This window comes from Rhodamnia argentea, chromosome 10 (assembly GCF_020921035.1).
Source record: "Rhodamnia argentea isolate NSW1041297 chromosome 10, ASM2092103v1, whole genome shotgun sequence".
Lineage (NCBI taxonomy): Eukaryota > Viridiplantae > Streptophyta > Magnoliopsida > Myrtales > Myrtaceae > Rhodamnia > Rhodamnia argentea.
The window spans coordinates 8,983,018-9,007,873 of NC_063159.1; the positions used below are offsets into that span (position 1 = coordinate 8,983,018).

Genomic DNA, 24,856 nt, shown 5'->3' on the forward strand with positions numbered 1-24,856 from the left:
GAAAATCTTTGATTGAAGAAATCTCCTAACACACAGAAACCATGTGGAGAGAAGTACCTCGATAATCCACCCCAGAATTCAGTTTGACGACGACCGGTCTCCCGCGGATAGATTTCAGGAAATCTGCGGGGGTTTTGGTGGTGGCCGAGCCTTTCTCTCCTCCTCCGCTCATCTTCCTAATCCTCCACCGGCGCTTCCTCTACCCCTAAACAGGAAGATCGACAATCGTAGTTCAATCGATGGAAAAGAAACAAAATTGCCAACTGAATTTACACAAACAAAAAGGCTCATGACCAAACAAATCTATTGCAAATCCCTTGTTCACCTCCACTGATAACCCCCCAAATATCAAAACGCAGACGACCCACTCGTGCCCATCTCAATTCTTGCTTCACAGCATTTTGAAGAAACTTAGAATGAACTATTACAGAGAGGAAACCAGTACCAATCCACTAGAAGAACTAAAAGAAAAAAACCGTATACGGAGTGACGACTCACAGCATGCTCAGTACCAAAATGATGCGCGAAGAGGCAACATCGAGAAATTACAAGGGAAAAGGGGAAAAGGAGCATGAAATTTCGAAGAACAGGGAGCTGAAGCTGAACTCACCTCGCTAGAGTTGCTCGTTCGAAGTTCGGTCGAAGGCAGAGAGCCCTTCAGAGAGTCCGAGAAGAAGTGGAAGAAGAAGAAGCCCTAGCTCAGGCTAAAGCACTGGCCCTGAGTGTCAAAATTGTAAATAATACGGGCTTTCAAGGGCTAGATTTGGAAGGAGAAACCACAGTTTACAGATAATACCCACTAAATTATGTTTGGTAAAATTTCTTCATCTATACAGTCCACAAGACAACACAAGAAAAATAAATTATTTTAAAAATTATCTCATTAAAATTTACTGTCTAGAAATATGAGCAATATGTACCTACATTACTTATTAATAATAATTTTTTTCCATTCATTTTTATAAGAATAATTATTTGTATATGGTTACTCTGTGAATTATTAATTTATCTGCCATTAACTCGAGACATGGAAAATAAGTCTACAGGATCCATGTTGCGGGTTTCGAAAGTTTTGATCGTTTCGAATTTAAAGAAAAAAAAATGAATAAGTGCATTGAAAGTCCGAAAACTTGTCACGAAAGTGCAATTGAACCTAAAAATAATCGGATTAAAGAAAATTAAGTCCTTCTTTGATTATACTTTCATGATAAGTATTAAAACTTAATTATATTTTTTATAAGTTTTAGAGCTTAATTGTATTTTAATGATAAGTTTTGTAACTTTCAATACATTTATCTCAACAAACAAAAAATGAAAAGAAAAATGAGTTTAGTTTTGATATTTGGGAGATGGTGGAGGAGAACACGGAATTCGCGGAGTATGCTTGTTCATGAGCTTTTCTCGAGTAAATCTTCAATTATTAATTTTATTTCTTCATCCATTGCATTAGGGAAAATTCCAAAAAAGGGTTTAAAGTCCTTTCATTTTTTTCAAATAAAGACCCTAAGTGAACCTTGTTTCAAATAAGGGCCTGAAATGCCCTCATTTTTTAAAATAATGGTGTAAAGTGAATATTGTTTCAAATAAGGGCCTGAAGTGGCTATGAATTTCAAAAAAGGGCCCGATTTCAAGGACATTTCAATCTTTTTCTATATTTGATTTTTTTTTATTTTTCATTAAATTTTTCTTTTTTTGTTTCTTTAAAATTTGGCAAAAAAAACTTTAAAAAAAAATACAAAGGGCCGCCGCCCCACGGACCCCCATGGAAGGGTTTGCTCCTTTTGAGCTTCTGGAACCCGATCGAGCGAAGTACGCGCTCGATAGAGAGGATGGAGGTAGAGAGGAGGACGACCTCGGGGTGCCGCTCGCAGAGGTCGTGTGGGTCATCGTAGAAGGCAACGTCGAGCTCGGAGGCGATAGAGCAGTAGTCGGAGCGGGAGTGGGCGAGGATGGTGTGGCCCTAGGAGACGAAGATCTTGCGAGGAACTGGCCAAAGTTCCCAAAGCCAAGGATTAGTGGTGTCAAAAAAGCCCGAGTCAATCCGAAAATTCACCTAGTTTTCGGGCCTTTTTGGGCCGATCTTTGGTACTGTCCGCGTAAGGCTCGGGCGGGGCCCGCTCCGGCTTTTTTTGACACCCATGTTCTTTTTAATTTATTTTCTTTTTATTTTTCCTTTTTTATATTCTTTCATTCAACGAACTTGTCAAATGCTTTGATTTCGAAAAAAAAAAAAGTGAAAAAAAAAATGAGTTTGACCGGACTTGGCCTGACGCGAAGGGTTGGGGTATTTGTAATTCAGGCTCGGGCCGGGCCATGCTATGTACTATTTAGTTTTGGGCCAGCTCGGGCCGGGCCAAGACCCGGCCCAACCAAGCCCGTTGACACCCCTACCGAGGATGGCAATCTTCGGGGAGGAGGATTTACGGAAGTTGGATCGGAGCCAAGCAACATCGAGGGACCGGACGTGGAGGGGCTGCTTGCGGCGGAGGAGATTGGGCGGTGGCGGAGAGGAGAGAGAGTGAGAGGAGTGAGAGAGCGAACGGAGGAGTGGGGTCAGGTGGGAGGTGGTTTGAGAGAGCTGTGCGGAGGAAAATGGCATCATTCTCTGTGTGCGTCTGTGACGGAGAAGAGGAGGAGTCAGGCAAGCAAGAGGGGAAACCGAAAACTAAAACGACGCTAGCCATGAACAACTTTGATGCTAGAGGCGAGGGCTGGTCGATGGGGTCGCTTCCGCGCCGGCAACCTCGCCGGCCTTCACCAACCCCACATAGGCGATGGGCCGGCTGCCACAGGAGGGAGGGGCAGCCCTCCCGCTTTTTTTAAATTTTTTTCATTTTTAAAAATCAGAAAAAGGAAAAAAAATAGAGAAAAAATAAATAAAATGGGAAATGGCGAAAATGCCCTTTAGGCTAGGCCCTTTTTTTGAAACTTTATGGCCACTTCATGCCCTTATTTGAAACATATTATGGCACTTCAAATCTTTATTTAAAATAAAGTTCACTTGGGACTTTTATTTGAGAAAATGAGAAGCATTCGGGCCCTTTTTTGGAATTTTTCCATTGCATTATGAAATCCAACGTTTAATTTGTATGGGAGAATTGCAACAACGAACTGCTATTCGATTACAAGGTATCTTCTACCCAAAAAAGACATGTACAAGGTATTAAAAGACTTGGAATAAAGGCACTACAAGTGTCATTCGACATTTGAATTTCGCATCGGTGCAAAAATCGTCCTACTTGAATCCTAGCGATTCTGTAAAATTAAATTTCTTCTCGGACGTGGCTTTTTTAAAAAGGTAATTCAAGTTTAGCGCGAACAAATCTTCCTATTAACTCATCAATCTTCATGCCCTGATTCTGAGTCTTTGATTTTTGGTTCCCCTGACCTTCAACAGCGGCGCCATCTTTTGCCCTTCTTGGTGGATGAGCATGGAGCACTGTCCCTCAGAATCTCGTCTGTTGATCCAAGGCCAGAAAGTAGTGTAAAACCTCAGATAAATGATCTTAGGAGTCGGTTCTCTTTCTGGTTTCGCGAATCCGGTGAACGAATCCGCTTCTTTCGGGTGCAAATGAATAGGAGCTTTTAGCAAAGATCGCCTGCCCCCAGACTTCTGTACTTTCTTCTTTCTGGCCTGAAGATAGAGAAATAGCTGCATTTGGCTGTGAAGCCAAGAGATGACCAAATTGATAGGATCCTTGGAACTATGTCAGCTCTCATCAGCCCCCAAGTCTAGGCTCATCACTAACAACAGTCAAGAAATCCATTGCCCAGGTTGGCGTAAGCGAAAGCCCGGTGCGAAAATCACCGTAACGAGTCTTGCTTGCAAAGATAAATTCTTCACAGAGTGAGCCAGCAAAAGCGGAAACAGGGTTTTCACCAATTCACAATGCACATAGATTTACTATCAACAAATTTCTCTAGCACCAGTTTCTGCTTTCAAAAAAGAACCATCAGCTGCAGTTTTAGATGCTCGGGGGCGACTTGAACAGAAATAGTCTATCTTTGTGAGACAGTCATAGGACTTTGTAAGAATCGCGCATATGAACACCATTCCGTTATTAGATAGAGTAGCCGAATTAAAATGTATCAAAATGAATCAGCCTCCAAATTCTTTTCGATCTAGGATGTCTAAAGCATGAGACACCCATAACTAGTGGGTCATACAGAACACTTACAATGAGCATTAACTGAGAGCTAAAGCACCTCCCTGCCACCTCGGCCGCGCAGGCAGGTCAGCCCTATCCCCTTTCCGACCATTGGAATTAGGGATCAACTACGTAAGAGTAAGGATTCACAACCGAGCATCCATATCATGCTCCACAGTTACTAAAGGGTGTAACACTCAAATTCACCATATATCAGTCCAACTATTTGATCCAGTCTTCTTCGATGCTTCACCAAGAAAGGACATAGACAGTTCATGTATCAAATGTCTGCCACCCGGTAGAAAGCAAGAAGCACTGAAGTGGCTTGATTGACGCATTATGCATTTCAGTATAAGTAACGGGGAACTTCTTATCAACCTTGTTTAGATTGGATCACCATAAATGCTTTTAATCTTTTGAGACGAAAAGTACATGCACAACGTTGGGCTAGACATACCGAACTGAACTGAAGACAAAAGTTTTCTTGTGTGTGAGATCAGGGACTGCTTGAATGCACTACCTACTGAAATGTATGATTTAGCAAACATGTTTTCCATAGCGTAAACGAGAGAGTCAAATTTACATTGCCCGACAGACATTGTAACCGGACCTGAAGCGCAACTTCATGTAGTAGTAAGCTGGAAACCTAACAATAGCAGCAATAGCTTCCTTAGATGTAAGTCATTATTAAACAGATGAGGCCAAAAAGCAGACTCTCGCATTAAAATACAACAGTTTCTTAGCACAAATCGTCGCTCCCATGGCGTCGTTAGATGTGAGTGGTCACTATGTCAAGGAAAACTGAAAAGAGATTGCACTCACCATGCAGCCCAGACAACAATGTTGGAGCTAATTGGGTGGGGAAGCAAATGTAACGCGACCCGGTTCAAGTAAACGCAACCATCAACAATAACTCAATGCATCCTCCGCTAGTGAAATGAATGCATTTCAAATTCAAATCGCCAAAGCACAATAGGAAAGACTTCTTACCAAATAAGGCATCTACATGGACGGGAGACGTTAAAGAATATGGCAGAGCTATGTATTGAATCACTACAGCACAAGAAGTAGCAGTGAAACATATGACGCCTGACTTGAATGCAATTCTAATACTGTCGAAAGCCACGGTTACTTCTAATGCAGGATGAACTCAGGGAGACACTTTTAAAACAGAATCAGCACAGTATCTGACAAAGAGGCAGAGCCCAGCAAGAATTTAACAGCAACTGAACTATAGATGTTGAAAAAGATGTTGGTAATTGCTAAAAGCATAAACTCAAAACAGCTAAATTGCAAATTGACATACCGGTCGCAATCAAAATGATTGCTACTCACGGGACAAGCGGAGATGTACTATCCTTTAGTAGATTCATTAAGCGCAGATGTTGTGTGCATATATCCTTACACATGTACTCATTAGTTCTTTTTATTGTAATGTCTTCAGAACTGTTATTTTTCTATTGCAACAATAATTCTGCAGATCTTTTCCAGAGTAGCAGTTGTGCGGATCAAAAGCATGTTTAGAATGAGACAGGCAATTCGCATTAAAGGTAGATTTCCCAGTAGTCAGATAGAACAACTTAACTCATAGGGAATTAAAGATTTTATGGAAGGAAATCGCGTAGGTAAGGAAGGAGAAAAACTGCTAACCTCGCCCCGAAAGCCATTCGGAACAAAAGCGCTGTGCCAGGAATTCAGCAAGTAATCTTTGTTTCGCGCCTGATTCTCCGTGTTCTCGTTTACACGACAATATGCGAATTGATGGGTTTTCATTGAAACAAAACCGTCATTAAATGGATGTTATTCCATTTCACTATCAAAAATTTGGTAGGACAAGGCTTGACAATCGAACAAGCCAAGACAATAGTGGAAACAATCACAGATTTGAATGATAGTTTCGTGAGATCGCTCATTCATTGACGCCAGAGATAGAAATTCAGCAAGTAAAATCCTGTCTTGTTAACGAAAATTTTGTCTATTTTATTGCACACCGACTGTATGATAATGCTAGTGATTAAACCGCTCTTTAACAATTCTAAGGCGAGAGGGAAAATGAGCTATACAGAGATGCTGTTAACTTGATGGTTGTGGCGCTAACCTCCCTGTATTGTCTTTGCTTTGTAGACTGAAGAACTTTACAAGAATTAAGCAACGACGAGTTTTAAGTGTGAATTTGAAAAATCTCAGGTATGCACTGATTGCATTTTGACATATCTTCTATCAATGCCCACATTCATTTTGTTACATTCAATGCAGGACGATCATTTATAGTTGAAACCTGACGTTGCCAATTTTTGACGAGGATGATAGGCTTGAGACGAGTAAATTTAGATATGATTTAAAGAAGAGATGCCGTGATATGAAATCAAAATTCTATGACGAATCGGGTTGGACAAAGATAAATGACCGTTTTTGCATCAAATGTAACAAAATGAATGCTGACCTCAGTAGAAGACAGGTCAAAATGCAGACAATGTACACCTGAGATCTTTGAAATTCGCACTTAAACTCATCGTTGTTTAATTCTTTAAATTCTTTATAGTCTACAAAACACAAACGGTGCGAGAAGGTTAGCGTCGCAACCATCAAGTTAGCATCATCTAATGCACGACTCGTTTTCAATCTCGCAGAGTGGTTAGAGCGGTTTCAATCATGAATGCTATCAAACAGTTGGTATACAATAAAAATAAACAACGTGCATTAACAATACAGGATTTTGCTTACTGAATTTCTAATCGTAGAGCAAATGAATGACTCGTATTTGCAAAACTATCATCCAAAGCTATGATTATTTTCACTATCCTTGGCTTGTTCAATTATTAAGCATTAATTGTCTACCAAAGTTTCGATCTATATAGCCGAAAAAGGAATAACACAAATGAGAACCAACTCGATGATGGAAGTCCTCTTCTTCACGTGCTCGGATGAGCTCGAAGTTGAATGCACTTTCAATACTCGAAAACTCGCCAGACAATTCTCCACCCTGATCCCCACTTGAATCACGCAATTAATGCAACTTAACGATGACATTCTGCAAGGAAAACAAGAATTCAAAAGGATTGGCGAGGTAGAAGATGAAGAATGTTCAATTCATCAAGCAAATTAGATTCCATAAGACAGGTCCATAAATCAGATACATGTAAGCTTTCGCAGCCGCTTTCATTTCTGAAACCATTGGCAAATAATCATCTCACATTGTACAATAAATACTTTACCATTTCAAATAACCAAAACTAGTAAACCCCGATCCGGGTTTATGGAACAAACATGCTCTAAACATCGCTATTTCTTTTCCAAGAAATCTCAAAGCATGTGATGCCTCTTTTAATGGGTCATTTAATTTAAGTTTCTAGCATTCTTATAAGACTACAACCAATTATGTAGATTTTTAACAGTTTTCTGTTTTTTTTTTTAAATGTCTGATTTGAAATTTATAGAATGTTATAAAAGTCCACTTTGGTTGCTACTTTTCTTTCCTATGACATTACGTTATATTGAAGTCCAGCGTCCCTCCAACCCATCTTCATCCCCCAAAACAGCTTCGCTCCGTGAAGACGATGACGCCTCTCCGCAGAGCGCTCCCGAGCCGTCTCCTCTCCAAGCTTCCTCCTTTCGAGCCATGGACTCCCCTCGCTCGACTCTCCACCACGACGGGCGACGGAGCCCCAGCTGCAACGGCGGGCGCCACTCCGACGGCCTCGTCTGCGGCTCCGTCCTACGAGAGTTCTCCGCCCATCGACGCCGGGTCGTCGATTCGCAAGCCGATCAGCCTGTGGCCCGGCATGTACTTCTCGCCCGTCACCAACGCCTTGTGGGAAGCGAGATCCAAGATATTCGAGGAGGCCGGGGATACCGGTGCCAGCGAGAATGCTGCGTCGCTGGAGAGCGAACTGGTTCCGAGGAGTCCGTCGAGGAGCAGGACGAGCATTTTCTACAAGTTTTCGAGTGATTATGTGCTCAGAGAGCAGTATAGGAATCCTTGGAACGAGATCAGGATGGGGAAGTTGGTGGAAGATCTCGATGCTCTCGCTGGGACTATATGCTATAAGGTGAATAAACTATTGGATGGTCATACCTTTTTTCCTCGTTCTGAATGCGGTGCCCTTGTTACTCTGCGATGTTTCTCCAGCTTAACTTTCTCGGTTTGAATGATGGTCGAATGGTTGAAACGTAGTTATAAGGGAATTCGAGCGGTTTTGTCCCTGCCTATTACTTGTGTCAACGCCATGCATACGCTGTCGTTGTAATGAGAGAGTTCCTATGGGCTTTTTCTGCAGAAGATGAATTGAATATGATGTCTTGACACTACTAGAGTAGTACAGTGTTGCGGTGCTTTGATAAATTCCCGATATAAAGCTGACGATGCTGTTGCTTAGTTGGTGGGTAATCGGTAACAAAAGTCTGCTCTTCGTAGTTTAAATGTCAAGTCATTGTTTGAGTAATCTGGAATGGTCATCTGGTATTAGAGAGAATTTCATTTCTCAGGCGAAAAAAATTGAACAACATGCCCCTGCTTTGCTTTAAGCAGTACCTTGTCTCTATCTTTTGCACAAGTGCATATATAATTTCTCGTCGATCTTTGTCCATATCGAGTTCCGCAATCAGGGGCTTAATGCCTAAGATCTCTGGTGATTAGTTGTAGTCCATATAGTGTGGGAATTCATCATTAGAATTGTGCATAACAGAACATCCCCATTGTATTTAGCCTTTTTTCTTTGGGACCAGCATTGCTCCAGCGACGATGGCACCACAAGGCCTCTATTACTAGTCACCGCTTCCGTAGACAGAATGGTTCTCAAGAGGCCAATCCGTATTGACACCGACTTGCAAATAGCGGGAGCTGTTACATGGGTTGGGCGATCGTCAATGGAGATCCAACTGGAAGTAACTCAGTCCACAGAAGGTATTATATGAAACAGTGCTTCCAGTGGATGATCATATGCTACTTTCTCCCCCCAAGTTGATGGCATTGTTTTGTTTTGCCACAAATATATACATTTTCCATTTACTGCCACTAAGCAGTTGCAGGAGTCGCATGGCTCTTGATCCCTTTGATGGTGTCACTTTTATGGCTGTGGCTTAAATATGTTTATTATTTGCAAACTATATTTACCCTTGCATGTTTCCTTTACTCATAAAAACCATGCAGAAGCTTGCTAATTTGCTAGCCATCCACCATTCCCTTATTACCAACCCAAAAAAACAAAAAGGTAAACCCGTCCATAATATGGAGAAGCTTGCAATGAACATTCTCTTGCCAAAGAAGTATTGGTTGTTTGTCAAGGTTTCTGATATGTTGTTCGAGCACAATACTGAGATGTCACATCTTCATAATGTTGCCCTTTCCATGGTATAGTCTTATCCCTGATCCATTCTGCTATTTACTTTAAACTGGTAATTCCCTGCAGAAACCCAGAATTCCTTGGATTCAGTTGCACTTACCGCCAATTTCACATTTGTGGCTCGTGATTCTAGAACTGGGAAATCAGCTCCAATTAACCGTATCTCACCAGAGACAGAGAGAGAAAAGTTACTATGGCAAGAGGCAGAAAAAAGGAATAAAATGAGGAAAAAGAAGAGAGAAGAACGTAACTTAGATACTAAGATAGAGGACTTGTCCAGGCTCCAAGATTTACTTGCCGAAGGTCGAGTCTTCTGCGATTTGCCGGCTCTGGCAGACAGAGATAGCATTCTGATAAGAGATACTTGTTTTGAGAACTCGTTGATATGCCAGCCACAGCAAAGGAATATACATGGGAGGATTTTTGGAGGATTTTTAATGCGAAGGGCTTTTGAATTGGCCTTTTCAACCACATATGCCTTTGCTGGTGTGGCACCCCGGTTCGTTGAAGTTGACCATGTTGATTTCCTGAGACCTGTAAGTACTCATCTAGCTCATTATGTATCTGTGTCTAGGTGCTGCTGTTGCATGACTTAGCTGCTAAGTGTGGAACTTTGGCAAGCACGGATGGTCGTACCTGACCCTTCATTCGTGCAATCTGATGTATATGTATGAAATTAATGATCTGTTTTGTGGAAGGTATTTATAAGAAGGATATTATTTTGGGGATGTAGGTGGATGTTGGTAATTTTCTCCGCCTCAAATGCTGTGTTCTGTATACGGAGCTTGACAATCCAGCTGAACCCCTGATAAATGTTGAAGTTGTGGCCCATGTGATGCAACCTGAGCTCAGGTCAAGTGAGGTACGTGTGGCCCATGTGTGTTACATTTTCTTTTAGCAAGTTTTGATACCACTCCACTAGTCTGATCAGAAGTCAAAGGATGCTGTGGTTAGGGGATTTATCTATTTACTCTCCCCTTCTTTTGGGACCAAGTTGTTTACCATTCGTTAACATAACCATCATGCATAAGAAAAATCAAACAAAGAATCAACAAGAATGAACTGGTTACCTTGTTGGGGGACACTGAAGTCTGTCTTTAATTCTATCTAAATAACGAACTGAACCTTTGTGAAGTCACCATATTTTTTGTCAGACTTGGCTTTAGATCGCCATGTCTTAGATACTCCTAATTAATTTGTTCTTTTTTCATCCCCTGTCCTAGCAGGTATCAAACAAATTCTACTTTACATTCACTGTACGTCCTGAGGCCTTGAATGATGGATTGAGGATTCGGAAAGTTGTCCCATCCACGGAAGAAGAGGCGTGGCGTGTTCTTGAACGTATGGATGCTGAGAGCTGTCAGACTTCATCCTGAATGCAGTCCTCTGGTGAATGAAGCGAAGGCGTGGCGTGTCCTTGAACATATGGATGCTGAGAGCTGTCAGAGTTCATCGTGAATGCAGTTCTCTGGTGAAAGAAGCGAACACCCATGCTTACTCGCAGGTTGAATGGTAATTAGTGGGGGACTGAAGTTGATACTCAAATGGCATAAAGTGGACGATATGACCAAGCAAAAGGGGCTTTGGAACATCAGTGTAGTTTGCCTGTCCCACCAAGCATGTAGCAAAGTGCAATTCTTTGTTACTACAGAAAAAGTGCCACTGCACGAGTATGATGAACCCAAAATTAGAAGATGCCAAGTAAAATGATGCTGAGAAATAAGAGCTCCTGCCCATTTACAAGGACTTGGGACTAAACACCGTCAGTAATTTTAATTTATGGATAGTGAGGAAAGTTGTGAACTTCCACATCTGCTGGTAATAACCTTGTACTAAGTTCAGCATTCAGATGCGATTGTTCTTTGCTTTGTGACAGAGTTGTTTGCTTTGTCCTAATGCTAGGTCAAGGGACTTGCTACTTGCTATTGTGTAGAGAACTATCAGACTTCTTATGATAAGGCTTCTTCACGGTGGAATTCTTTTGAGAAATTTGCTTGAAAAACTTGCTTGCAAGCAATTGGTAGTCTGACATCCTTCATAAGATAATCCATCCATGTTTCGGATTCAAACTGGTACGTTAATCTGGGGTCGGAACTTGGGAGTTCATTGCTGCCAGATCTAGTGAAGTTTTTTATACGTCTTATTAGAGACAATTTGCTGTACCGTGCCAATAGATCAGATATCATCCGAGACAATTTGCTGTACCGTGCCAATAGATCAGATATCATCCGAGGGCGAGACAATTGAAGGGGGACTTCTTATGCTTACCGTCTATCCTATGATTGAAAATGACAAGGTTAGAACAGGTATTCTTGCAAGCATTTGCAAGATTTTTGGGTTGAAATCCAAATAAAATTCCTCACAATCCACTATGTCCAATCTGCTCATTCTTACCAATTTCCTCTCATTTTAGTAACCTCTAATAATCAAATCTAACTCCGATATGATTTTGGAATCGACACGGATGAGACCTTGCGCAAAGCCATAAAAAGGAGCTAAAAAAAGTTCTGGTGTGCAAAGCCTCAAGATTCTCATAACTTCACATAGTTGGTCAGCATGCTGATTCTGTCGGGACAATAAATGCTATGTCGTTCCATAAACAACTACATACAATTGGCATTCATGAGAACCCCAAGTCTGTAACGAGGAGATGATTAACCCAGACTTCATAAAACTTCACGCTCTATTCAGCACCATACCCTCATCAGATCATGGTTCGAACTATAGGGTCACAACAAGGAATAATTACCATGAACTCACGGCAAGCTAATTTGCCCGCCCACCTCTATACGTAGAGAAAACTACACTTGACCCCACATGTAGAAAAAAGATTTGCCGCTGCAATTGTTTATACTAAGTTACTAACTCAAGTTCAGTCCAAATATCTAACAACACTTCAGTTATCTGCACCATAACTCAACAAAAGACACATAAATTGACATCTAGAGAAATGAGAGGATCTTTACTGATGCCAATGCTCTTGACACGAAATGGCACGAATCTGTAAAAGCCTTACAGACTTTTTATAGAGATGAAAGATGGTGCTATCAGTAACAGCTATACAGTGAAATCACTGGAATGAATTGAACAGACATATCCAGAATAATTAACCTAACCAAAATACACATCCAAGGCCTCTGGTACACTTACACTTGCCTCAGCAACTAGAACAAGGATTTTCTACTCAACCTATCTATAGAAATTCGCATGAGCAAGGCAAATGCATTTAGCATTAGACAATGTGAGGGACATCTACTTCTTGTTCCACCCCGTTCTTCAACAAGAGCCATGGAATGGCAGATATTCATTGTGAGAGACGACTAAGACCGTCCATTAAAGCATCTGTGTGCTCAGGCTTCCCGACCGATACACGGACATAGCCCTTCAACTCTTTGTTGTTGTAGTGACGGATCATGACACCAGTTTTGGCAAGGTCCTCCTGCATCATTTTGTCGAAGCATCACTTTGGGGAAAAGAGAGGAAGAAGAAAAACGGAAAACTTCAAGGATTCAAGTAATTCAGTGAGCATGTCATCAAAGAAATTATGTAATCCTTGCAACCCATAAATAGGACTGCCCGTAAGATCATATGACAGGATAATAGAGGAACACAACAAAGGTAACATTAAAGAAAAATCTTTGATGTCCCTTTATAAGGGCAAATCCTTAAATGTCTGTCTCAAATTCTCCATGCAGGTGAGGTGTAAATCTTGACAACATCAAAATGAGTGAGTGATCCTAACGTACCTTCAGCTTTTTAGCATCCATTCCAGATGTGACCTCGCAAAGAATGAAATTAGAATGGCTAGGATATGGATTGAGGAATGGAACTCCTATCAGAAGTTTAAAAAGCCTCCCTCTTTCTCGTACCAAAGCGTCTTTAACATTCTGGTATTCATCAACAAACAATTCAAAGATAGAACTTCGAGAATTAAGAACATTGAAGCTTTGCTTTCAGGTTACTAAAAGGTAGAATTCCATGGAGAGTGTCATAATTTATTAACTAGGAATAACCTCCAGATAAGTTGGATTCTGCAGTGCTGCACATGCAGCAACTTCAGCAGCAACAGATACATTATAAGGTTGCTTCGCTCTCCACAAATACTCGATAATGCTCAAAGGGAATGCTCCGTAACCCACACGAAGTCCAGCTAAACCTACAGTGGCATAAGTTTGCCGACATCCATGAATTTAAAGGTTCCTCAAGCAAATTGAAATAGCACCAGCATAATCTGTCAATCTCCAGAAACAGCAAGACTGTATTCTTACCAGCTCTTTTGCTAAATGTCCGGAGAACAATCAAGTTCTCATACTTCTTCACCCATCTCATCCGAGACTCGACCCGTGAAAACTCAATGTATGCTTCATCCAACACAACCAGCACTGGGAGTTTCAGGATTTTAATGAGATCTTGATCACCAATAATACTGCAGTGTTAGTACACTGAGTCAAGTATTGCCAGATAGCTCTTTCACTTCAGAACCAACAACTACTATTACACTACCAGATTAGCAGATCCAGATTATATAAAATAAAGAAATTCACGACCATAAAAGTGTGTTTGATATTTATAATGCGAATTGCAGAGAAATGCAAAGCAAGATGCCATGGAAATTAACAAAAATGACCTTTAATGGAGATTTAATGTGATAACAAGTAGGAAAACCAACAATTGACTCACTCATATAGATGTTGAATTCAGACATCTTAACAATTCAAAGTCAGTGTGATACAGAACATTAAAAAATATCTTTAAAGCACGAGTACTCGACATTGAGAGATACCTCCCATCTGGATTATTAGGAGAGGTCAAAAATATGCATTTAGGGTTCTCCTTTTCGACGGCATCAGCAATGAGTTTCACATTTAAGCTGAAGTCTGAATTCCTAGGAACTGGAGAAGAAAATTGAAGGAAAAAATGATAAGCTCAAAAGCTTAATATACGGAAGGTTTCTGTTGTTAAGTTGAATAATACATTCTAAACAAAAGAAAAAAGAAGAGTCAATATCGAATACGCCTATTAAGATGTCACTCGGAACAGAAAAAGAACTCATGTGCAACTGATTACCTTTGACAACATGTGCCCCATTAACTGCAGCATCAAACTCATACATTGTAAATGTTGGAGGACAGTCCACAATCTTATCACCAGGATCCAAAACACATCTGCGTGACATATTCACAAGTTGATTAGGACATGTGCAATATTTAATGGCAAGACGACTTTAAGGGCCAAAAGAAATGCTTTGTCTAACCGCATAATTAAATCAATTAGTTCATCCGCTCCACATCCTGCAAGAATGTAATCAGCTTCAAGGCCAGAATCCACAGCAAGAGCAGCACGGAGCCGACGGCTCTCCGGATCAGGGTATATATAGGGGAATTTCATTGACCCTAGAGCATCAAAAACCTGCAAATTTGGAAATTTTAACAGACAAGACACAAGAAAATAACAGATGGCCTATTCAAACGAGTCAAGCTTTACTACTACTACTACAACCTGTCAACCACCACTACTACTACTATTGCTGCTGCTGCTGTTGTTGTTTTGGATAAGTAACTGACCAAAGCTTTAACAAAGAACAAGATTCATTTACTGGTAATTATCAAGAAGAAGGAACAGTATTATGTTATTTTGCACAGTCAAATCATTACATAACTAACCTCTGGAGGAGGACCATAAGGGTTTTCATTTGCATCTAATTTGATAATGTCCTCTGGTTTTCTTCCAAGACGAGTAGACAAAACCTGAGGTAGATATACAATGGCAATATCAAAATAGACTCTGTCAATGTCCAGACTGTGTGTTAACAATTGCAAATTAAGTGTCATGCTTCATATTTTAATGAAAATAGGAGACCCGAATGACCGTGGCATAAACAGAACGATGCCCCATGGAGCACGAGTTTGAAGGTGTATAATGGTTGGGAGGACTTCCACGATCAGTTGACATTCATAAGACTGGAAAATGGGAGGAGAATTACTTTTGGCTCGATATTTGATGCATAAACGAGACTCTAAAGAATCAGTTCGCTGACTTAATCTATATTGCTAGGAACTAAGAGGCTGCAGTAGCAGATTTCAGTAACTATTGAATTTTCTCAGACAAGCTCGAGATTTGGAAGCAGAAAGCCTTGGTGCCTACATAAATCAGTGCTCACATTTTCGGGTAGCAGCAACTTGGGTAAATTACACGAAACTCCAAAGTTGTAATTCAGAAACACTACCTCACCTAAGCATCAACAGTGACATTTAAATCACAAAAGCCACAGTATACCAAGGATAGTGTATCAAGAAAAGCTCACCCCTTTCGCATGAGTACACTACAAATCAAAAGGATCAGCTTCAGCACTGACCTCAAAAGGCAAAATGGCCTGGTATGGAGACAATTTCCTCAAATGAGGTCGAATGAACGAGTCACCAGTCAACTGCTGGTTGGCTTCGCTCAAATGCTGAACGTCCGCGGTGGAGGCCATGGCGACGACCCTCCTCTGACTTCTCTCCAACGAGCAAATGGGTCGCCGAGCGCCGTTCAATTTGGTGGAGCAAGGAGCGGAGAAGCTGCTTACTTCAATCACACCCATCAAAAACCAATCTGCACCGTACTCAACGTGACGGTCAATTCGTGAAAGCGGGGAAGGAAGAGAGGGATCGCGTCATGCGTGCCGGCGACTTACTGGGCAAGAAGTCTGGCTACCCTGTCCGAGCAGGACACTGCAAAGACAAAACCCTAGACAATCGCCGCCAGGGTAATAGCGACGCCCAGTTGTATTTAAATATGTCAGAGACAGAGGGAGGAATTGTTCCCAAAACCAAGGCTGCCGGACTGCGATGGAGGATTTTAAAAATGTAAGAGAAGACAGAGTCGAGGTGGTGGAGGCTCCGTAAAGACAAATATAAAATAATAATAATAACGACATTTTTTTTTTTTGGTCGAACGACAAATATGTTTTAGGTGTCGAATATTTTGATATTTTGTCTATGTTTGATGGACTTTTTTTCTATAGTCAGTATGTGGGTTTTTTTCCAATTTAATTTTTTTTTTAAAAATATTTACAAAAATATTTTTTTAAAATAAATATTTACGGATTTGGGCCTCGCTCGGCGGTTGGGTTGCCGAGCGGGCCCCGCTCGGCAACCCAACCGCCGAGCAAGCCTATGTCTTTTTTTTTTTTTTAATTTCGTTTTTTAAGTGTTTTAATTATTTATATTTATCATATTTTCGTATTTTTTAACATGTTTATATTTATTTTATTTATATTTTTTTTTTGCGAAGCTTATCTTTATAACATAATTAGTAATAATTAATACAAAAAATTATTAAGATCTATAATTCATAAATAATGTTGTAATTATGTAATTAATTGAAAATATTCACATAAGGAAAATCTTCAATACCAAACGAAAAGAAACCCTAGCCACGATATAAAAAATAGAGTCCAAAAAAAAATTTCTAGGAGGCGTTGCCCCCGAACCACCACGCAGATCTGTTCGCATCGCAAAGGAGATTTGTTCGCTTGCTCCGAGTTGGGCCTATCGGCCCAACTTTCCGCGTCACGAACTAAATCTCAATTTTTCTTCCACTTTTTGGGCAGCACAAAAATATGTCGGGTCGGGTGATAAACCGAACCGGGTACATAAAATTCAAAACATATTTAACAATATATGAAATTAATTGAAAATATTCATAATATAAAATTGATAAAATATTCATATAAATAATGTTGTAATTATGCAATTCAGTCGGCTAAAAAGATTGAAAGAGGAGGAAAGAGGGAAAGGAGGGTTCAATTAATATCGAAAAGTAACATCGAAGGGAAAAAAATGCAAAATTGACAAGGAAAACGGCTGTAAATATTTATTTTTTAAAAAAATTAAATTGGAAAAAAACCCTCGGTATGTCCGGCATATCTATCTGGTTGTAACCAAAGTTGATTTAAGTCCTAACCGCCCGGACGGGGAGTTGAAAATAAGGATAGATCTGAAGATTTTCGGATAACGAATTTTTAAGAAGAAGAAAAGAAAAAAGAAAGCAAGAGAATTTTTACGTGAAAAAATCCTTCTAAATCAAAAATGAAAAAAAAAAATCATGGCGTCAACTGAGCAATCTCTTCAATATGAGTATGAGCATTACAAGCTTTAGTAGGAATCTAGATCATATATAATTATGAATGAAATTATAAATATGCTGTGTAAAAATCTTGCGCTTGATATTATTATTATTATTTTATTATTATTATTATTATTATTATTATTTTACCATGACTCCACAAACCCATGACTAACTGCCGGGGAAAATGGATACCGTCACAAATAAAAAGTTAGAAGTGATCGATTTAGTCTTAAATAAAGTTATAGGCTCGCACGTACTTTGTACATGTCAATTTCCAAGATAATCACTTTTTTTTTTTTCTTTCTTCTTTTCTCCTTTTAACTCCTTCTTTTCTTGTTTGCAGCGGTGTCGAACCGCTTTCGATGTCGGGTCTCGCCCTGATGTTGTGAAGTCGCCGGAGAGAAGATGCAGTGAAATGGCCTTCGGGAGACATTTGCTGAGCCACAAGAGAGTTGTTGAAAGAGGAGGAATTCGAAAGGAGTTTCAATCTTTGACTTAGGAGAAGAGAAGAGAAGAGAAGAGAAGAGAAGACGAAGAGCAAGTGTCCGTTTTTTGACTTTGAGACTGCACGTTTGTGGGAGAATGCTTGATCGAATCACGTTTCCCGCTTTGGCAGCGTGAGATGAGATTTTCAGAGCCCTAATATTCTTTAAAAAAAAAAACCCCTTTTATTTTAAATTTTTTTCCTAATTTTACCTTTTTTTTTTCTCATAAAAATCTTTTAATTTAGGTCCAATCTCAATTTTATCATAAACTTTTCTTTGTTCCGTAAAAAGCCATCAACTTTAGGTCATGTTCCGATTCTACCATAAAAAAATTTTGTCCTAGACTACCGTCCAGTCTAAATGTTACCCTAAAATTTTCACAATCTCACAAAAAAAAAATCACAAACTTTTACTTGAGTCACAAATAAGCCCCAATTAACCCTCCGTCTGAAATTTCTAGTTGACAACCGGTATATGGAAAACTCTCGAGTATGAGCTATTCGAGCGTCTCGAGCACAATCTCTTTGACCGCAAGAGAGATGGAACATTCTCAAAAAATGAGAGATCGATTACCGGGCACAAAATCACTAAAATCGATTTTGACGGAGGGATAAAAGAGGTTGATTTACTACTCAAGAGTTGGTGATTTTTTACGAGACGGAAAAATTAGAGCCAAATTGAAACCGAACCTAAAGCTGTGATTTTGTTATGAGATAAAACAAAGTTCATGGTAGATTTGGTACTTGATCTAAAATTGAGGATTTTTTATGAGACAAACAGAAATTAGGCTAGTATTGATTTGAACCTAAAGTTGAGGATTTTTGTGGGACCAAAAAGAAAATTATGATAGAATTGGGATTGAACCTAAACCTGGGGGTCTTTATGGGACAAAAAAAAATTACGATAAAATTAAGATTGTACCTAAAGTTTTAAACTTTTTTATAAGGCAAAAGATAAAAATCGAGACAAGAGCTAAATTTGGAGTTTTTTTTTTTTTAAGTATTAGGCCGATTTTCAGAAGCCCAGACCTTCAGCATGTTGTGAGTAGTGTTGTTGATTCATTCCTATTCAAGGACGCCGTTTTGAGCAAAACGACGAAGTTAAAGCTGGTATAAAGGCCTGCCGGCGATTTCATCACATCTAGCGAGCCGAACATCAGAAAGAGGCCCGGCATCGATGCTGAAGGAAAAATAATAAAGAAGAATGAACGGAGAAAATAAGGAACAAAAAGATATAACAGAAAATGCCGAGACGAAAATGCCGTTGGCCTCTATTTGAAATTTTCCCTCGTTGTCGTATAAAATGTCGCGACACGCAAGTGATCGGGAGTCGCAAAATAAACCTTGATTACCACGACTTACGACGAGAGAATCGTCTCTCGGGAAGTCATAGTCGAATCATCAGCAGAGATCATATTTAAAAGAATATTTCCTCACATATGAGGCATTTTTTTTTAATTTAATTTTGGCCAAGATTATATAGACCATTACTGACACCTCGATTCTTCTACTTCAAACAGTAAAAACGAAATTGAAAAACCAGCAATTCATAGAACGGTCAAACCTTCTTTCAGGAAGTCACCAATTATAGTTTGCCGATGATCACGGTTTCGATACAAAGTTACGAGAGTGTCGGCTCGAGTTCGGTAATCAGGTCGAATCGGCGTGGACAGATCGGTTCAAGGCCGATTCTAGAGAGATCTGGTTCGATTCCCGGTTCAAAGGCCTCGGAATCTCCGACTTCCTCTAAAAAGCAAATCGGTTTTCGATTCTAGGTCGGGGAATCGATCCACCAGAAACCGGTCATCCATAACTAATAGGTACACGCGCTTGGGCATATCCAGAATATGTCCTTTCTTCCTGGGCTTCAAGCCTTGTTCTAAGGGCCCTTTAGCCTTTGTATCTCGCGGGTTGCGATTCTCTACGACTCTCGATCTAGCCTCCAAAAATCTGATCGGACTCGGTTCTTGGAATTCCCGTTCCAACGCACTGAAATTCGACATCCGATGAAAACCTAGAAATCTTCTGTCCCTTCACGTCCATAGGCTTCGTATCGCTTGAAATCGAACTCTTCCCGACCGGGACTCTGTTCGATTTCGTCCGGAAATGGGGAAGAATCAGGCTTACAAAGCCATGCAGAGAGCGAGGCTTGGCTCGAGCTCTGCTGCTCCTGAAGTGGTTGAAGATGGCATGGTTCGTACCGTTTCATACTATCCGTTGCTCCTCCTCTTCAATCGAAATCCCTTTTCTCGTACTAGTCTAATTTGTCTTAATGGGTATAAGTTATAACAAAGTTCGTCCTTTGTTTGACTTGGTGGGTTCTATCCGATTGGGGGCGTTTTAGTGTGTGTGGCCGGGGAAGTTTGTTGAGTGACTGGCTTGCGTTCTTCTCATTCCACTTGTGGACGCTTGATGTGGTTGCTATGCCGAAATGGTGATCTAATTGGGGAACTTTCTTGGACATTTACTGTAGCAACTGGTGATTTCGAAGTTCTCATGTTTGGGTTTTTTGTTGGGTTAGCTGGGTTAGTGTCGTGGACTCTTCTTATGTAATTGTCTGTTTGAAAATCTGCAGTCATTGGTGCCTTTTTGCACTTAATTTTTTTCGAAACTGATCTCAAGCATAAACCCCTTTCTCAGATGGGCATTGTTTTCATTTATATACTGATACAATTTAATGATTTCATATGATGGGCATGGTTTTTAGTGGGTATGATCAGTACCCGATAGCATAGGTTAAAATTTCATTCTCAGTATTACTTGTAAACCTAGTAGGGACTTCTGAAATCATTGTTTCTATGGTACTTTATGGTCTGGAAAATTTAGTGGAGGTTTACAATCATAAGCAGAAGGTTTATCGTCGATCGAACAATTATGACTGCAAGATTTGGTTTCTTTGTCAGTGCTGTTTGTTTTCTTTTTTCTTGGAAGATTATGCTTCCAGGACAGTCATTGATGAGGACAGTCGCAGGTGGATGGTTCTTTTCATTCACCAGCATGGCATGCTGCTCGTTTGGCAAGCCTTAATACCTCTCATACAATCACGTGGGAAGAATTCAAACAGAAGCAGAAGGTAATATGTTGAAACTAATTATTCCGCTGGAACTAAATTCTTATTCTCCTTTGTCAATATTGGCTTATTATTGCTATTTTATCACAGTGAAATATGTCTTTTTTTCCTTTATGCATGCATGAATATAATGGCAAGATTTTTTGGCGACAGATACCTGTTTCAGAGATACTCTCAAGAATACAACCAATAGCTGACAAATGATCGTTTAATCTTGCCCAAGAACGTATAAAAAGACTAAACATACTGACAGAACTCTTTCTGGTATAGCCAGGATATTTTGCTCTTTTTCTCGTCTTTTCCCATGTTCTTGTTTTTCCCTTGTAACTCTTCCCTATGGAGGCATCACGCACTGCCTATTTCGTCGAAGGCATTATGGACGAGACTGTTTGAGTTTTGTTAGTCAGTAGTCATAGAGAATATTTTATTGGCTTAAAGATTGTCATGTAATAAAAAATTATCAGCACCTCTTCTTTTACCTAGTAAAACTTTATTCAGCTAGTATCTACAATTTTTTTAATAGAAATTGCCTAGATAGGATTCTCATGAATGAAGGATTTTTTTCTTAAAAAGCAACATGGTTGGGACTGTGACTATTTACTTTTTCTTATACAGTTGAAGTTTCTGTTCAATAAAGTTCTTTCTTTTGCATGGCAATCTTTGTATTGCATTTAGCAATTCAAGTTATTTGTGTTGCTTCTTCATGGTTTCCGAATTTCTTTTATCGGTGCTTTTCCTGCATGTTCAACTTTCTTTTGCTGTGTTCATTCTGCGAGTTCTTTTGTATCAAATTTTAGTGTTGTTTGCACCAGTTTCCTCTAGCTTGGTGTAGGCAATTCCGGTATCTTCTGAATAAACTTTGTGCCATTTCATAAAGACAGGCTGATGGCTTAAACTTTGGAATCAAAATAGTTGTTTCTAAAGCAATCACATGATTGCATTATGGCATCCTTGATTTTGGCTGCATCATATATCTGGTATTATGCCCGATATTCCATGCCAGTTCCCTGAACGCAAATTTTTTATCTTCTATTAGCTCTGAATCATGCCATTGGCATCTAAAGGTCCTCCCCTCCTTAAGTGCATGGTCTCCTTAGCACACCATATGCATATATTGTTATGTGGAGTAACTCTCGTAGTTGTTAAGATGGGTTAATAAATTGTTAAGACTAATTGTTTAAACTAATAAAGTTTGTTATCCTAAGTGGACCTTGTTCTTGAGTTTTAAATTTGGAGCAGACATGCATTGTGTTTTTTTGATCCAGGCAGCTGTGTGCTTATACTTGTACCTGGACTCTTAATTCATACATTGGTGTACTTGATCATTTCTTGGGTCTAAATTTCTTTTTTTTTTTGGGCATGAGCTCTTCAAAATTCAAATACTCGATTTAAATTTGTCACTAATTATTTCTTTTACTAGGAAGAAGAGATCAAGAAGGGGGAATTGGAAAAAGACAAAGATAAGATGATGAGAGAGTACAGAGCACAGCTAGATGCTGAAAGGGCATGCAAGCTTGCGCAAGGAAGAAACCACTCTAGTAGGAAATCTAAGCAGAAAAAGGGTACGTGACAACCATTGGGGCCGTGCAAGTTCTATTCGCTTTTTAGTTCCTATATCAAATTGGAAATGTCTTTGCAGATCGAAAGGAGAAAGATGAAAGGAAACGCAGTGGCAAGAGAAAGGTGCCTACCCTTTTTCTTAATGCAGTTAATGCTTATTCTGTTTCCTGTGCATGTGAATGGTGTTTATTCTCTCTGGTAAGATCAGTCCTTTCTCATAAAGTTCACCTCTCATTTTTCATAGTCCACCATGTAAAAGCTCAATTAATGCTCTTGAAATTCTCTGCTTTAAGGCTCTTTCTTTTTTGTGGAAGATGCATTTTTTTCCAATGCACTTATACATGATTCTAGATTGTGTCCCTGATTGGATGCTGTGGTGTTAAGAATTTATAGTTTGCCTAGACATATCCCGGGAAGTGCCTTATTTTCTTTTAGGGGAAAAGCCACAAAAAAAACCCCAAATTATGCTTACTGTAACACATTTACCCTGAACATTTGTTTGTGACATCAAAACCCTTAACTATGACCACCATGACACATTCATCCTAAATTTTTTCTTGTGACGTAAAAAAAACCCCAAGCTTGTACCCCTTTGGGATTTTGGTGGCTTTAACGGTTCCCCATATGTGCTTATTATTGCTGTTAATAGCTTTTTTAGCATTGCTCTCAATAACTATGCTAATTATTGCTTAGAACTTGGATTGGGATTTGTTCTTTTTCTAATATAAGATGGAAACTAACACTTGAGAAGTGAGTTATTGTGTTGCTTCTCTCTCTCTCTCTCTCTCTCTCTCTCTCTCTCTCTCTCTCTCTCTCTCGCTCTCTCTCTCTCTCTCGCTCGCTCAAACTCTGCTCTTTCTTCTTCTTATTCTCCTTCTGAAGCGGTTTTTCCACTATTGGAACTAAGGCCATTTCTTTTGCTATGCCGAGTTCTGATCTCTGTGGAGCTAGTGACTCTCATTTCTGATTCATGTTAAAGTGTGTTGCTAACATGAAAAGAGCGATGAAAGATCAGAAAGTACAACGTAAAGGATGCATCTTGTGAGGACTGAATTTGTTCAACAGTATGTTTGGACCCTTCAAAATCAAAAGCAAGCCCCTTCCCCTCTTCAGAGAAAGCAAGGATTCTTGTTTTTCCCTCGGAAGATATAGAAGAACTACTGGTTCTTTCTTCTTCCCACATTTCCATGCTTTGCTTGCTTTTGGGAGGGGATTTCCGTTGTCAAACTGAAGTTGAGAACTAGGTCACCCTCAGGGGAAGATGTATATCTAGTTCCACGTACCTAAAGTTTTCCGTGATCCTGAACTCTTTCGTTGATTCTTTTTCAGAGGTCAAGGAGGAGATCTTCGGATTCTAGCTCCTCAGGCTCTTCTGATGATCCAAGTGACGAAGAAGAAGAGAGGGAATCTAAAAGATCGAGGTCCAGGTCTAAAAGAAATAAAAAGGAGAAGAAGCACCGGTCTAGCTCCTCTAGCTCATCTTCTGATTATTCAAGTGATGAAGAAGAAGAAGAGAGGGAATCTAAAAGATCGAGGTCCAGGTCTAAAAGAAATAGAAAGGAGAAGAAGCACCGGTCAAGAAAACGGAGTGGCAGCGATGATGGAGGAACTGGTCCCGTACCACTCTCCAGATTCTTCGGAAATGTTAAGAGTTAGCTGTTTTGCCGTGTAGCCTGCATGCCTTGTATTTGTAAAGATTATCCTCCTAAAACAGGAGAGGAGTTGATGACTTGATTGTTTCACTTATGCATTCGTTAATCCTTATTTTATTAGCCATCGATATCTCATTTCTACTTCTAGCCTTTACTTAAGGAGATGTAAGAATGGTTGTAACTTTTATATTTGAATTAGAATAACATGGCTGCGGAGCTTTGAAGGGTTAAATGAGTAGTGCTTGTGTGAAATGTGGATGTGAACATGTGAAAAGCTAGTGTATAATCGAAGAACTTGATGGATCGAGCTGATCCTTGGCAGCGACAAGGACTCTCTTTTGATGGTCTGGACGAATCAATGTACCCTTTTCCAAGTTTTGTCATTTGCCCCTCTCCTCCCTTCTGGTTAACTAGCTTGCATAAGATATGCAGAAGGATTTTATCAGGAATATTCCTACTGTAACCTATTTGGTTTGTACAATAGGTGT

General features: G+C 39.9%; 4 protein-coding genes across 12 annotated transcripts in view; 2 read left to right on the forward strand and 2 right to left on the reverse strand.

The window, feature by feature from the left end:
- The window catches only part of LOC115739165 (sm-like protein LSM36B), a 131,538-nt gene extending 130,778 nt beyond the window's left edge, over positions 1 to 760 (reverse strand). For 2 of the 3 annotated variants that reach the window (XM_048271520.1, XM_048271518.1), the window contains exons 1-2: positions 611 to 760; positions 58 to 204 (exon numbers count right to left, since the gene is read on the reverse strand). In XM_048271520.1, the coding sequence (XP_048127477.1) occupies positions 58 to 172 (115 nt within the window). In that variant the 5' untranslated portion in view covers positions 173 to 204; positions 611 to 760. Of the gene's footprint in view, positions 1 to 57; positions 206 to 610 lie in introns of all 3 variants that reach the window. The other variant, XM_048271517.1, reaches the window with a different exon arrangement.
- A 6,888-nt stretch (positions 761 to 7,648) lies between these two features.
- On the forward strand, positions 7,649 to 11,170 carry LOC115739167 (acyl-coenzyme A thioesterase 2, chloroplastic). Of its 3 annotated transcripts, none has more exons than XM_048271113.1 (6): positions 7,649 to 8,197; positions 8,874 to 9,051; positions 9,557 to 10,026; positions 10,224 to 10,352; positions 10,717 to 10,913; positions 10,979 to 11,170. In XM_048271113.1, the coding sequence occupies exons 1-5, from the start codon at positions 7,706 to 7,708 to the stop codon at positions 10,864 to 10,866; spliced, it is 1,419 nt and encodes a 472-aa protein (XP_048127070.1). In that variant the 5' UTR covers positions 7,649 to 7,705; the 3' UTR covers positions 10,867 to 10,913; positions 10,979 to 11,170. The 3 variants fall into 3 exon arrangements, with proteins under 3 accessions (XP_048127070.1, XP_048127071.1, XP_030527998.1); XM_048271114.1 differs by having other exon boundaries at positions 10,717 to 10,863; positions 10,946 to 11,170; XM_030672138.2 differs by having other exon boundaries at positions 10,717 to 11,170.
- A 1,263-nt stretch (positions 11,171 to 12,433) lies between these two features.
- Positions 12,434 to 16,381, reverse strand: LOC115739270 (histidinol-phosphate aminotransferase, chloroplastic-like). Of its 2 annotated transcripts, none has more exons than XM_030672275.2 (10): positions 16,167 to 16,381; positions 15,846 to 16,084; positions 15,154 to 15,237; positions 14,745 to 14,899; positions 14,558 to 14,655; positions 14,274 to 14,382; positions 13,759 to 13,916; positions 13,504 to 13,646; positions 13,237 to 13,377; positions 12,434 to 12,929 (listed from the first exon to the last, which is right to left on the reverse strand). In XM_030672275.2, exons 2-10 carry the CDS (start codon positions 16,071 to 16,073, stop codon positions 12,795 to 12,797), a joined length of 1,251 nt encoding a protein of 416 aa, XP_030528135.1. In that variant the 5' UTR covers positions 16,074 to 16,084; positions 16,167 to 16,381; the 3' UTR covers positions 12,434 to 12,794. The 2 variants fall into 2 exon arrangements, with proteins under 2 accessions (XP_030528135.1, XP_030528136.1); XM_030672276.2 differs by having other exon boundaries at positions 16,156 to 16,381.
- A 3,597-nt stretch (positions 16,382 to 19,978) lies between these two features.
- Positions 19,979 to 24,595, forward strand: LOC115739214 (serine/arginine-rich splicing factor 4). 4 transcript variants are annotated; one of them, XM_048271118.1, is made up of 6 exons: positions 19,979 to 20,279; positions 21,058 to 21,159; positions 22,577 to 22,718; positions 22,796 to 22,839; positions 24,043 to 24,120; positions 24,229 to 24,595. In XM_048271118.1, exons 1-6 carry the CDS (start codon positions 20,193 to 20,195, stop codon positions 24,370 to 24,372), a joined length of 597 nt encoding a protein of 198 aa, XP_048127075.1. In that variant the 5' UTR covers positions 19,979 to 20,192; the 3' UTR covers positions 24,373 to 24,595. The 4 variants fall into 4 exon arrangements, with proteins under 4 accessions (XP_048127075.1, XP_048127076.1, XP_030528084.1 ...); XM_048271119.1 differs by having other exon boundaries at positions 19,981 to 20,279; positions 24,046 to 24,120; XM_030672224.2 differs by having other exon boundaries at positions 19,984 to 20,279; positions 24,043 to 24,595.
- Positions 24,596 to 24,856: the final 261 nt, after the last annotated feature.

Excerpts from the sequence above, each read along its gene's own strand:
- LOC115739167 (XM_030672138.2), top strand. The coding sequence starts at position 7,706 with ATGACGCCTCTCCGCAGAGCGCTCCCGAGCCGTCTCCTCTCCAAGCTT. Across the intron at positions 8,198-8,873 it reads CTGGGACTATATGCTATAAG|CATTGCTCCAGCGACGATGG; the intron begins GTGAATAAACTA and ends CTTTGGGACCAG. Across the intron at positions 9,052-9,556 it reads AGTAACTCAGTCCACAGAAG|AAACCCAGAATTCCTTGGAT; the intron begins GTATTATATGAA and ends AATTCCCTGCAG.
- LOC115739270 (XM_030672275.2), bottom strand. The coding sequence starts at position 16,073 with ATGGGTGTGATTGAAGTAAGCAGCTTCTCCGCTCCTTGCTCCACCAAA. Across the intron at positions 14,656-14,744 it reads CTAATTGATTTAATTATGCG|ATGTGTTTTGGATCCTGGTG; the intron begins GTTAGACAAAGC and ends TATGTCACGCAG. Across the intron at positions 13,378-13,503 it reads AGAATCCAACTTATCTGGAG|AATGTTAAAGACGCTTTGGT; the intron begins GTTATTCCTAGT and ends GATGAATACCAG.
- LOC115739214 (XM_030672224.2), top strand. The coding sequence starts at position 20,193 with ATGGGGAAGAATCAGGCTTACAAAGCCATGCAGAGAGCGAGGCTTGGC. Across the intron at positions 20,280-21,057 it reads AAGTGGTTGAAGATGGCATG|GTGGATGGTTCTTTTCATTC; the intron begins GTTCGTACCGTT and ends GGACAGTCGCAG. Across the intron at positions 21,160-22,576 it reads AATTCAAACAGAAGCAGAAG|GAAGAAGAGATCAAGAAGGG; the intron begins GTAATATGTTGA and ends TTCTTTTACTAG.